Below are 14,062 nucleotides of genomic sequence, written 5' to 3' on the forward strand. Positions count from 1 at the left end.
ATATTTCGAAAGGCGCACCAAACCCGCAAACCGGTTCCGGAATCAGTCACGTGGTACAGGCGGCTCGCGAGGCTTCGAACGTCACCACATACGTCATCAACACAAGCCTCGATATGAGCTTCACAGAAATCATCCTGGATTACTCAGCGCACGCTTCGAAGCCTCGACGGTAACCTCCGGTCTAAAAATATGAGTCCAATGCGGAAGTGTTAAAAGCTGCAGTTCATCGAGGATCCGCTTGAGGCTGGCTCCGGAAGTACTGGAAGTCACATACACATGAATGGGAAAAAGACGATCTTTACAGCAGAAATAAACATGTTTACAGCCTGGTACAAAAGACCAGCTGCCTGCGGGAACACTGTTGCGTTTGGCTAGGAGGCTCAAACTCCGCCTCTTTATGTCACACTGGCTCGACAGACGCAATATGGCTGCTGCCGATGATTGGCCTCAAAACAGCTCTTCAGAAACAGATGGGTGATGTCACGGATACTACGTCCATATTTTATACAGTCTATGGCTGCAACTAACGATTGTTTTTGGTGTCGACTAATCTATCAATTATTTTTTCGATTAGTCACGATTATTTGGCTCAAGTATTTGACGGGTGCATGAGCAATTCTTCATCACAAACTCATCCACACGCCTTTGCTTAGCACAACTTAAATAGAAGGAACAAAACAGAGTATTATTGTTATTGTATTATTTTACAATTGTAAGGCTATATATATCAAATGAAAATTCTTCGCCGAAACACATTCAGACACCTACAGGCCCTTTATATCAGGGGTTCTCAAACTTTTTGGAGCCAGGGACCCCTTACAGGTGAGGAAATTTTCCAAGGACCCCCTCATAATTGTAACACAGATTAAGCACATTAGTGATGTGTCATGATCAAAATCTGCGGTGAATCAGAAGAGCCGGCTCGCATTGAGAGAGAGACGTTTTTTCCTTTCCCTGCTTAGCTCTCACAGTTCTCAGCCCCAGCTCTGCTCACAGCATAACTTTGTTTTGATTGGTCAGCCATGCGGCCAATCATATGTGAGGATATAGGATACAGGTGATGGAGGGGAGGCTGTGTATCATGGCTTCATCTGTTCCTTCTGAGAGGGTTAGGGTTAGGGTTCTTCTCAAAGACAGGGCAAATTTTCACTGAGAGGAAAAATCGGATCAGCCCATCAGAGCTGAGGCATCTGATTTTCTCAATGCCAACCTGAGGACAATAATAATGTTTGCTCCAGTTTGGTTCTGGTTCTGTTTACTTGAGTTGGTTCTGGTTCTGGTTCTGTTTGCTTTAATTGGTTCTGGTTCTGTTGGCTTGAGTTTGGTTCTGGTTCTGTTTGCTTGACTTGGTTCTGGTTCTGTTTGCTTGAGTTTGGTTCTGGTTCTGTTTGCTTAAGTTAAGTTCTAGTTCCAACCGTAACCCTTACCTTAATCTTAAACCTAACCCTAATCCTAACCCAGACCCAATCCTAACGCTAATCATAACCCTAACCCTAATCACATCCCTAACCCTAATCACAACCCTAACCCTAATCACAACCCTAACCCTTATCACAACCCTAACCCTAATCACAACCCTAACCCTAATCACAACCCTAACCCTAATCACAACCCTAACCCTAATCACAACCTTTCTTTGGCCTTCATTAGATAGGACAGCTGATGAGAGAGAAAATGTGGGAAATAGAGTGAGGGGAAACCATAGACTGTACAAATAATGGACGTAGTATGTGTGACGTCACCAATCTGTTCCTGAGCGCTGTTTTGAAGCCAATCATCGACGGGAGCCATATTGGAAATACTGAACACAACCAAACTTAGTGTGGGGTAAACAGGTGGGGTTTGAGCCTCCTAGCCAGCAGCTATGTGTTCCCGCCTGTCAATCAAGTCAGTCATGTCCTTTTTTGGGCAAAACTCGTAATCTTAATATCTTCTGAACCGTCGCGTTAGAAAAAATTTCACCCCCATACAGTGTGTGCCAATAGAGAAATTAGCTACATAGACTGAAGCCATTTTTTGAACCAGGCTGTAAACATGTTTATTTCTGCTGTAAAGATCATATTTTTTTAATGGGTGTGTAAATTGTTTCTGGTATTTCTGCAGCCAGCCTCTAGTGGATGCTTGATGAATTGCAGTTTATAACACTTCCGCATGGGCTTGCAAGATCACTTATAAAGTCCTCAAAGTGCCTTTAAGTAAAAAAGCGAGAATTAAATGAATAAAGTCAGATCTCAATTTCTTCTTTTTTTCCCGCTGTTCAAGGTTTCTTTATTATCCCCGGGGGCAATTTGTCTTTCAGTCAGCGGTGACACAAACAAAACAGTACAACACCAACATCAAAACATTCAAACGGTAACAACAACAACAGTAACAACTGGAAACAACAGTTATGCGGCATTGTTAAGCAGACTAGCTGCTGTCGGTACAAAAGAGTTCCTCTTCCTATTAGTCCTGCTATTCGGCATTGCGAATCTTCGGCCTGAGGGAAGCCGGCGAAATTCAAGAAAAAGAGGATGGTATGGGTCAGCCACGATGGACCAGGCCTTGCTGAGGGTCCTGGCTCGGTGGAGGCTTGACATGTCAGGCAGGGGTGTGCCCGCAACCCTGCTGCATATCTTGACTATGGCCTGCAGTCTGTTTTTGTTTTTTAGACTCGTTGACCCATACCAAGACACCATTGAAAAGGTTAAAAGCGATTCAATAAAACAGGAATAAAACATCTTCATAAAAGTCGTGTCGACATTAAAACCCCTGAGCTTCCGATAAAAGTACATTCTTTGGTGGGCTTTTTTACAGACAGCGTCGACCTGGTGCTCAAATGTCAGTTTGTCGTCGATAAAAGTGCCAAGATATTTGTGCTTGTTCACAATGTCCACTTCCGCATCATCAATAAAAACAGGGGAAAAGGCAGTGGGGGTCTTCTTAAAATCAGTGACGAGCTCCTTTTCTTCCCAGAATTTATCCTCAGAAAAGAATTATTGCACCAATTTGTAAATTCTGCCACCACAGGGCCATGGTCCGGGTTGCTATTGTTGAGCAGGGATACGATCACAGAATCATCGGCAAACTTGACAATGTGGTGTCCTGCTGTCTTACCAATTTAAAAATATTCATGTTTTGTAATAATTAATAATAGAAAAAAAAAAGTTAAATGTATCGTCTACTGATTTACTGTCTCAATCGAGATATCAAACTTGAGGTTCTTTCTCTGAACGAATCACAGAAAAAAGCAACATGTAAACAAAGTGCATTTTGTTTTAAATTCATATATTAAAACTGCAGAATTCAGACTCAGATGATTCATGAAATAAGATCACTTTGAGGTTTACTGTTCTGTTACAATTCTCTGGTGACAATAAACACGGTGCAAAATACAGAGATGAAGGAACATTGATTTAAACAAACATGTAAGCTACAAGGCATGGAAAATATGTTAAAATAACTGGCTACAAATAACCATACATTTTTTTCTAGCAATAATACATTTTTTAACATTAATACAGCACACTGATTACACATTACATTTTTTACTTGTTTTTGTGCTTTATTTTATTAATTTGGTACAATGTGACGTTAAATTACAAAGATTTAATCCTTTTGCTTTAAAAGAGAGGAAGAAACATTCATTAACGGATTAAATGATTGCTTAACTGCAGTTTTTACATGAACACAGAACCAGTGAGAAATTACACTTCGAAGAGTGTTTCTGGGAAAATAAATAAAACATCATCAATGCAAAATAATCTCCAAACCAGTCAGACTCAGACACCTTTGTCAGCACACAATTAGGTAACATGTTTTGCATCTTTTTAACAATTGTACAGTGTCTTTGAGTTTTTGAAAAGTGCCATATAAATAAAATGTATTATTATTATCTTAAAAGTTGTTTTTTTTTGTGAGAAATGGAAAAAACTTTCAAAAGTTCAGCCCTAAAAGTTACAGAAAACAGGATAAACACATTGAAAACAATGAATTAATGCAGAAAAATAATACAAACAAAAGACCCTGAGTTTTATGGAGCAAGAGTAGCTGCCAACAACAATCCTGACGTCCATGCCAGGAGCTGTCCGTTACCAAAAAAGTGCAGATCTTGTATGCACAGAATTAACCATCAGCGTTCACCTGGCACAAAAATGTCCCTTATGTCACCAAAATAAAAGATACCCCAATGTCAGTTCTGCCCTAGGAGAAACCTTACATTAATTCCCACCATAAGAGAAACAGTAAATGATCAGCATTTAAAAAGTTATTTTTTGTCTTCTGACTCTCACAGCACTCTTTGAGGCTGTTAACATGGAAACATGTTTAGTGGGAAACCCTTCTGTTCGCATAAAAATGGGCAATATGTGGATCACATGAAAACAATGACATCACAGCCCAATACGTACAAACGTATAATGTTCCCAGTCAAATATCCGTGCACGAATAAGAGGAGAATAACAACAATGGTGGACTACAAAGCTGTGTGTATCCTGCTGATGCAGAGTTTATTCACGCTTCTCTAGCAAAGTGTAGATTCTACTGACTGAACCTCTCAGGCACAAACCCCTTTACTATATCTCATAATGATGAATCCCCCTCCACCCTTTCTAAAGACCATGAAACTGGTTATCATGACTCATTCAGTAATATCAGCTTCTGTATTAAAGTCCACGGGGTCTCTGGGCAGCACTGATCTGTATCCAGACGACTGAGAAAAGTTGAGGCTCAGCTGGTTGTCAACATTTGTGCTGATTTGAAGTTGAGACAGCCAACCCATAACTTTCTCCATTTCACTGCTCGAAGATCGTCTGTCTGAGAAAAACCCAGGAACAGTTGATTCCGGACTCTCTCCTTTAACTGCAAACGAAACACAAAACAAAGTGAGTGTGTGTTGTCCTGCCAGTTGCTGTTGTTGAGCTAATGATTGCAGTCATGTTTTTCTTACAGTCTGGGATCAAGAAGTCCATGCTTCTACTGAGAAGATCTGTGGATCTCATGATTTCCTTGTCTAGATTTTCGATTTCTTGGCTGATTTTGGCTTCCAAGTTTTTCTCCTTCTCGTCTCTTTTGCTCTGACCAATGCCCTTCTTTTTGATTTTGTTCGGGTCAAGAACTGATAACAGATCAACAAAAAATAAGATTAATCCAACAGAAGAGTTATAAGGGATGCACACATTTGATAAAAAGCCAAACCCTGCAAACCTGGGACAATGATTCAGCAAAAGAGTTCAGTTCTGTTGAACTATTGAGAGATTTCTGTGTGCAGTAGTGCCGGCATTATATCTCACCGTTGTGTAAAAGAGAGAGGTGAATCCTAAAGCAAAGTTTTGACTGACTAGTCCATTTGAAATCCAAGCCTCCCTTATGGGTCATGTGCTTTATGAAGGAAGACACCAAAGGTATCCTTATCAGAGCCCAAAAACACTTAAGACGTCTCTTTAAGATGCCAAAGATCAATCCATTTTTGCTACTACTCATGCCATCTTTATTTTGATTACCCAAAAAAGTATTTTTGGGTGCTGGTATACAAATCCAAGTCCGCACCAGCTCACCAATTAAACCAATCATGCACTGGTATTGAAAGGTACTTGGCATCGGCACAGTTAGAGTGGAGTCAATGCAACCCGCTGATATTTATTTGGAAAATAAAATCCTCGTTATTACGTAATACTTACTTGGTGACCTAGATGCAGTGTGTGACGCACTCCCTCTGACCTCAGATTGCAGCTTGAGGAGTGTTTTCTTGAAGCCCATCAACCGCTCCCGCTCTTTCCTTTGGTACTCTTCCTCAAAAAGCTGCTTCAGGATCTGTGTGATCTGCCTCTTACGGAACTTCTCGACCAATCTAACCTGCATGTCGTTCATATCAGGACAGAACAGCCGTACGCCATTTCCTGCCACCATTTCCTCAATCTTCTCAAACAGCACGGTGACCTGGGTGGTATCATTTTTCTTTGTGTTGTTCATCACATGAAACCGGTTTTCACATTTGTCTACCAACCACTGCAGAGCACTGTGCTCCCTCTCAATGTGCTCCTCTACTGATTTATCTGCTAGACTGTCACCATATGTGAATAGAACAATCGCATGCTTCCAGACACTGGAATCAAAGAGTCTCATGTGTTCCTCTAGGGCATCCCGCTGAGGTTCTCTGAAGGACAAGTCCAAGGGGACAACCAACAGAACCGCATGAACCCCTAAAGGACTCAGCGACATACCTCTGACTATTTCTTTGTCTATCTCTTCAGTGCCAATAGAAGGTTTCTCCAGCCAGCCCGGGGTGTCAATCACTGTGATCTGTCTATCAGCTACCTCTGCCTCATCCACCTGGCACTGCTCATTCTGACAGGTGGGGAACACCTCCTTTTGCAGGAGGTTGTTGCCTGTTGCAGTCTTTCCAACAGTCTTTTGACCAAGCATCATTATCCTCAGGTCCTGCAATTTATTTGTTGAACCTAAGAAGAAAACATTGAAGATTAAAAAGACATATGACATCACATACCAGCTCTGTGTAACTCCTAACTTTTCAGATATGGCACTCTCATTGGTGAACTGATCACAGTATGGTTTCCACTTCTGGCATTTATGGACACTGCCCTTCAGCCTTATGTTTTTTAATAGCCGTTTGAATTCTGTAGTATTGAACTGCGTGAGCGAAAGTCCACTCAGGATTACAATGGGATGGATGGACAGTCATCATGCATAGGTACTTCCTGTTTGAACCCAAATCTTCTCAGAAGATGTGTACTGTACTAGTTTCAGGTAGAAGTGATCGTAAACTTCAATTTCTTGAATTGAATTTGTATTTACGTAGTCTTATTTCGATCAGGACCACTTTAGTCAAAGACAAAGTTATATTAGGCAATGCGGCTCTGTTCTGGGAGCTCCCTGCCCTTCCACCTGCATACCTGGAATGCCAAAGCCTGAGGCGGAAAGATTAAAATCTAACTAATAAGCTGATGTTATCCAAATAGCACTGAGCACCAAGTACAGCTGGGACTGGTAGGAGTTTCACTAACTGAGTAGGTATTTATGTCAATACTATATATTTATAAGATTTAATTGTTGCCCCAACGATAGATCGTTTTGGTTTTTTTTCACTTTTAAAGGTATAAATGCAGGAGCTACATTTCTTAACCATATTCTTTTCTCTTTTTTTTAACCTAGACCAAAGTGGTGAATAGCCTGGCCTACAGACTGATGCTAGCATCAATAAAAGTCTTAAAGCGTTGTTGATTTGTGTTTCCATTATTTTCTCCCTTGGTATTTCCATGATAAACTACTCTGACAATGCTAAACTTTTGACTCTAATGTAAAGTGGCTGTATCATACCTTCCAGGTAATTTGATTTAGCTTCAACCAATCTCTGCCTCCGTCTTGCTCCTTCTTCCACTCTTTGTTTCTTCTCTTCGATGGCTGAGAGTATCTTCTTATCAGCGACAAAACAGCCCCAGTTGTTTGCAGCCACCATCCCAGTGATTTTCTCCAGCAGCTCTGTGACTTGAGCGCCATCGTCTGCATTCTTATTGTCAATGACATGATACCTGTTTCCACATTGTCCAACCAGAGCCTGTAAGGCCTCTCCCTCGCCTTCAATGTACTCCTCGATGCCTTGTGCTCCCAGCCAGTCTCCTCTGGTGAAAACTACAATGGTGTGCCTCCACACTCCCTCTCCGAGAAGCTCCACGTGTGTCTTCACTGCGACTGAGTGTTTCGCGGTAAAGGATGCATCAGAGTCTATCATCAGCAGGAAGACGTGAGGCCCAGGGGAACACAGAAACATGCTGAGCATCAGTTCCTCCCTGATCACTGCGGGAGTGTCACACTCAGGGAAGCCTTTCCACCAACCTGGCGTGTCAACAAGAGTTATTTCAGTTTTGCCCACGAAACCCCGCCGGGCCACCGAGCGTGCCGTTCTCTTTCCGTCTTCTTGCACTTTGATTCCCAGGATGGCGTTCCCCACTGAGGTTTTTCCAACGCTCCTGCTTCCCAAGAGAACCATCTGGAGCTTTGGGATGGGTTTCATTTCCACTGTGAGACAGAACAGAGCTGGATTATTTGAGATCTTACAGCCATTTAATCACGTCATGAAGCCAACGAGCTACTAATGTGCCAGATCATTAATTGAACAATGAAAAGATTTAAAGATACAATTTAAATTTCACATTTTTTGACAATTGTTTTTGCTATCAAGGTTCATAACTGTGTCTTTGATTCAAAATAAGATGAGCTAAGTTAGTTGGGAGCAAATTGATAGTTTAAAGACTAGTTGAACCAAATTATTTTTAATTTGTAACCTTATCAATATCTGCATAACTCAAAAGTATCCAGTATTGATTTTTGTTTTAATTGGTCTGTTCACAGATTTTCTGCATTAGTAGGAGCTATTTGTTTCACCTGTAATGAGTTTTTCCATTTGCAGCCTTTGTTCCTGTGCCCTCATCCGCCTATGCTTCGCTCTCTCAGCCACCTCTTGTTGCCTCTTTTCAATGACGTTCAGTGTTTGCTGGTCTACCACGTAATAACCGCCTTTGTTGTCCCACACCATCTCATCGATCTTCTTCAAAAGCTGTGTCACCTGAGAGAAGTCACTCCTCTTCTTGTTTTCAAACACTTGATACCTGTGCTTGCATTTCTCAACTAACCACATGAGAGCGTCACCCTCACTCTCAATGTGCTGCTCTATCGTCTTCTCCCCGAGGAAGATCCCACAGGTGAACAGCACCATAGTGTACTTCCACACCCGCTCTCCCAGAAGCTTCATGTGCTCTTCCAGGATCCTCTTCTGCTCTGCATCGAAGGCTGTGTCTATAGGAATCACCAACAGGAAGGCATGTGGGCCGGGTGGACATTTTGACACGTTAAGTTTAAACCTGTGCTTCCCGCCCTGTGGGGTCTCGTTCAGGGAGAGCGAGCTGTTCCATCCAGGAGCGTCGACCACAACAAGGTGCCTGCCCTCCACTTCTTCATGCCTCCCCTCAGACTGAGTCGTCCTGGTCCGTCCACACTCAAAGCCGTACCTTCCCAGGATTGTGTTTCCAGATAAGCTTTTACCAGCCCATCTTCGTCCAATCAGGATGAGTCTTACCTCCTGCAGGGTGAAGTGCTCCTTCGCCCCTGAAAGACAAAAAAAAAATGGACCAAATATGAAGACAGTTGAGAAAAATTTCACATTTTCTATAATCTAACCTTAGATTAAAGTGGCAAATTACAGGCAAAACAGTCTGTATGGAGAGCAAAAGCAGGAGGAGCACAATCCAGCGGAATGACATCAAGGCTCCCATGTTTGTTAATCTGAGGAGGATTTCTTTCTCTCTATAAACAGATATCTGCATGAAGAGCAGCTAACAATCTGTTCTAGATCAAACATTTACACCGAGACACAAATCTGCTTGATGCTGTGTCACTAAAGACAATCAGCGTTTAACGCCTGAAATCTGAAGAACACTGTAGACTTTAATAGATGCAGTCCATTCTCAGGTGAAGCAAGTAAGAAAACATGTATTCAGAAATTCTTAGACACCCGGTCTGCACGGCGGTCATAGCGTGCAATGGCACAAAAAACCTGCTGTCAACAAAAGGAGCTTTATATAAGTGTGGTCTGACTGGTTTATCCAGGTGATGCAATCGTACGGTGGCCCTGAGAGCTCACAGCACTGCAACTAAAGACAACACATGCAAAAACACAAAACACAAGCAAATAAAGAAAACATCTTCATCAATTTGACAACACATGCGCAGCAGTTAGAAAACACGCTGCAAAGACCACATCACAACAAAAGTGTTTCCAGAGGACACTTAAAAGGGATGCACACATACGGACACGCTTGTAGTTTAACAGCAGCATCATGATGATGTTATTTCGGCAAACTGACCCGTTAATTACAAGAACATTACAAGAACATCAGTTTCTGTTTCAGGTTTTGTTTTTGATAACTTTGTGAAAAGTTTTCCTGGCTTGATGATGCTCCTTTTTGTCATAATGTTTGAGGTAGATAAAACTTCCTAAGCGTGAAGTCAGCGGAGTATTCTGAGAAGGAGAACGTCGTCAGCTGATGAGGTGTGAAATCAAAAACTACAGTGACAGGGTTGTCGCTCCAGGTGTCACTGCTGCTTCACATGACTGACAGAAGAAGGAGGGTCACTTGCTTCTATTGTTCCTGCGGGACTTTCCAGCAGTTATTTTTGTCTCTATTAAGCTCTTTCATTTGAGAGTTCAGTGAATCAGTCATATGAGACAAACCAAAACAAAAAAATATTTTTGGAATGACCCTGGCACCAAACAGTGTCAAAGAATCTACAAGGAAAAAAAGATCAATAATATAAACTGAGAGCGAGTCATTACCTGTCTGTGTCACCTGAGCTTTGTGAGTTGTTAGTAAGAAGTGACCGAAACGAGACTACACAATGAGTCAACACCAAAGTACTAAGACTTATGAACTACAGTGAAACACAATAACCCTCAATGCTGTGGCTCACAATGAGCATTTGTGGCTGCTGACAATCCTACATGTTGATTCAGTTATGTGCCAAAAGGCTGTGCTTTGTAGTTTACAGTATTTTAGCAGTATTACAACCCGTCTGTGAGATCTGTTTAATCTTTGTTCAACCATGAAATAAGAATCAAAGGGCAATCTATTGACAGCGATGAAAGACACACATTGTAATAATTCAAGCTGTGACCTTGAGGATAAGGAAGAAATATTCTTAGCTTTGGCTGGACCAGATCATTTTAAAATAAATACATTTATCTGACTTATTTTTGACCAGAATGTCTCAGAGCTGAACACAAATTCTGCAGAAACATGTTCAATCTGGATCTCAGGGTATGGATTTTAATCTGAGAAGTGTTCTGGTCTCTGTCTGTAGTCTGAGTAGTATCCACCAATCAGGGGTCAGCAGGAAAAACAGTCTGTATGGAGAGCAACAGCAGGTGTGAACACCAGAATTTTGTCTTTGCTGCCAGAATTCTGAGAACAAGTAGAACATTCCGTGAAGGTCAGAGCTAAAAAAAACAAAACCATCATTGTCTCTAATCCTCTTTCATAGACCTCCATTCAACAAACAAACATTGTAAAAGTAGTTTTCTTCTCCTCTTGAGGACAGACCTGACAATGCTTGACTTTTGAATAATCTGCATCATGTTATTTCAGCAAACTTAAGACTATCACAAGACCAACATTAGTTTCTGTTTCAGGTTCATACCGCTGAAGGAAGCCAGAGTGATTTTGACACTAGTGGCGACTACCAATGTGTTTTTGCAGTTGTCATGCAGATGTGTAGCTAGCTATCTGAACGAAAGTTGAGCTCAGCCTAAGGTAGCATTTAAAGTATGGTTTGGACAGACTCACTACCAGCGACCAACTCACAGAGACTTGAGCCATCCCCTCTGCTGGTCACTTTGTGTATTAAACGGAAGAGTCTTTTCAATCAAACCAGCGCGCTCAACAGTGTTTAGTTACATGAAGTCCACCTCTGTTTCCCATTAAATGCATCATCTTAATCTAATAAGGAAGAAAAGTGTTGCCACCAGACTGGCCCGCCACTTTGTGCATCTTCTGGGAGAAATACTATTACACAACAAAACCAATGTCTGCATTTCATACTGATATAAAGGTCACACTGGTGTCTATTATTAGTTGACATAAAAGTATAGAAAGTGCACTGTCCTCTTTTAGTTTTTTGTTTAACTTCAGCTGTCAGTTTCTGTTTTTTCCCAGGAGAAGCACTCTGGGCTGCATGCTTTAATGCATTAAAGGCACTATAACAATAAAGTTGAGTATTATCGTTTATTATTCTATTTTATTGTCACTGAAAATACCTAACGTAAATATTAACCCCACTTGAGCTTTTCCATTCTGTACTTCCTCACTACCTCATATCCAAACTGGCTTATTTGGATGTTCAAGTATTTGATTAACAAAGAGCCGCCCAGAAAGCAGACACGTGTTAGATGCACGTGTATTCACCTGACTGAACCTGGAATGGTTTCCACTAGGGCTACACTCAACCCACGATTCGATTTGAATCACGATTTTTGGTTCACGATACGATTCACTCAAGATTCTTTAATGTTTTCAAGAAAACTGGATTGAACTCAAAATTTAAATAACTATTATTTTATTTAAATTCTCAGATACGGACAGTTGCAATATACATTTTTTCTCTTATATTTCTTTGTAAACAAAGTAATCCTTATTCATTTTTAAGGCGTGTTGTAACTCAAATAAAAACACTGCACACTTGTTTTCAGCACCTTTCAAAAAAACTAAAAATGTTCGTACAAAAATACCTCGTTGGAAAATTTCAGAGTATTTCTAAAGAAATGGAAAGTGAACGATTCCCAAATTAAAGTATTAAATATTAAAACAAATAAGGTTAATCTCTTTAAATAAACTACTTTAAAGAACTGCTAGGTCTTCACCTGCTGGCGCCATGTCTGTTCTGCTCAACTCAGCGAGTGAGGAGAGAGCAGCGCAAGAGACTTAATGATGTTTAACAAGCGGAGTGAAATGCCTTCTACTCTATTTTGTTTAATCGATTTTAATCCACCCTTACTTGTATTTATTTTTTACCGTCTTGGGATATATCTTCACATCCCTAGCTTCTTTATACCAGGAGTAACAAGATAAGGCCTTAGCTGGGGAAAACCTGAAATCCAATGGTGCTGTTGCTTCAGAGCTATTAACTCTGTTTAATGCTAAAGCTAAATATTGATTAATGGGTGGATACCATGCTATAATTGGTTTTACCTGAAGGAACATGACGAGAAACATAAATAATGTCTGTGAACAAATATGAACATGTTATACAGCTCTCTTATCTTGCTCTGTCCATACCAGGGTTATATTATCTGACAAAAAATCTCATCCTGCCTTCTTGCAACAGTCAAACGTGTCCCTCCTTATGAACATTTGCTTCTGAATGTGTAAAGAAAGGCTGTTTCTTCTGATTTCAATCCTCTGATCAGACACCTACCCCTCGCTGTGGTTAAAGGCGTTAAAAACAACATTACAGAAATGACCAGTGTTGTTGCTGTTAGCCTGGTTTCCTTTTGTAGGTCATAAAGAGGCTTTACCATCAACTTCAAGGAGTTTCATAACCAGTTAAAAACTCCTGACAGGAGCTTTAAGTAGAAGCACATCACAATCAGATGTGACCTTGAAGGATTAAAAAGGCTTGAATCAAGATGTGCATAAATACCACAACCACCACATTTATTTACAAACCCTTCAAGGTGTGTTTTATTTCCTGATCATCAGCTTTACCCGAAATAGAGAGGAGGAGATTTCTCCGAAGGATTGTTTACCTGTTTTTAAGATCAAACATGTTTTACCAGGAACTATCTGGTTGGAATGGTTCATGCCTGGAGGTTAAATTCTTCCTATATTAATATTTGGATCCACAACATCCTTTAAGGTAGCAACTACACTTCCACACCTTTAAATATGACATTAAAATCTACAAATGATGCAAAGGCAAAATATTAACTACATATTCATAAGATAAATCATGATACAATAATCATAAAAAACACACAAGAGAATTTGCGACTTTGTGAATCTCTATTTCTCTTCTGCAGCTGTTTCTCTAACATGGCCTTAATATGTGGATTTAGGAGAAGGGCTTCAACTCTGACATTTAATATTCCTTCAATCATTTTTACTTGTTTAACTTGTCAAACCTTTCCCAGCTTCATGCCTCCATACGTTAGCGTACGCTGCAGTAACACTCGTCTCCAACACTGCTGTCTTTACTCACCAAGATTCCTCTCCATGTTTCAGCTCTTTTTTCTCAGCGAGTGTTTAACGCCTCAAATCTGAAGAACACTGTAGACTTTAATAGACGCAGTCCATTCTCAGGTGAAGAAGTTGTAAGAAAACATGTATTCAGAAATTCTTAGACACCCGGTCTGCACAACGGTCATAGCGTGCAATGGCACAAAAAACTTGCTGTCAACAAAAGGAGCTTTATATAAATGTGGTCTGACTGGTTTATCCAGGTGATGCAATCGTACGGTGGCCCTGAGAGCTCACAACACTGCAACCTTAAGACACATGCAAAAACACAAAACACAAGC

General features: G+C 40.8%; 1 protein-coding gene across 1 annotated transcript; it reads right to left on the reverse strand.

Moving 5' to 3' along the window:
- Positions 1 to 3,932: 3,932 nt before the first annotated feature.
- LOC117828478 (GTPase IMAP family member 8-like) lies at positions 3,933 to 13,759 on the reverse strand. Its single transcript, XM_034705645.1, has 6 exons — positions 13,744 to 13,759; positions 8,380 to 9,099; positions 7,315 to 8,013; positions 5,658 to 6,437; positions 4,928 to 5,095; positions 3,933 to 4,839 (listed from the first exon to the last, which is right to left on the reverse strand). Exons 1-6 carry the CDS (start codon positions 13,757 to 13,759, stop codon positions 4,619 to 4,621), a joined length of 2,604 nt encoding a protein of 867 aa, XP_034561536.1. The 3' UTR covers positions 3,933 to 4,618.
- Positions 13,760 to 14,062: the final 303 nt, after the last annotated feature.

Source organism: Notolabrus celidotus, chromosome 2 (assembly GCF_009762535.1).
Source record: "Notolabrus celidotus isolate fNotCel1 chromosome 2, fNotCel1.pri, whole genome shotgun sequence".
Lineage (NCBI taxonomy): Eukaryota > Metazoa > Chordata > Actinopteri > Labriformes > Labridae > Notolabrus > Notolabrus celidotus.

Bases quoted from the DNA above. Each gene is read 5' to 3' on its own strand.
- LOC117828478 (XM_034705645.1), bottom strand. The intron at 8,014-8,379 runs GTGAAACAAATA...TCTGTCTCACAG, and splicing joins AATGGAAAAACTCATTACAG to TGGAAATGAAACCCATCCCA. The intron at 5,096-5,657 runs GTAAGTATTACG...ATCTGTTATCAG, and splicing joins CACTGCATCTAGGTCACCAA to TTCTTGACCCGAACAAAATC.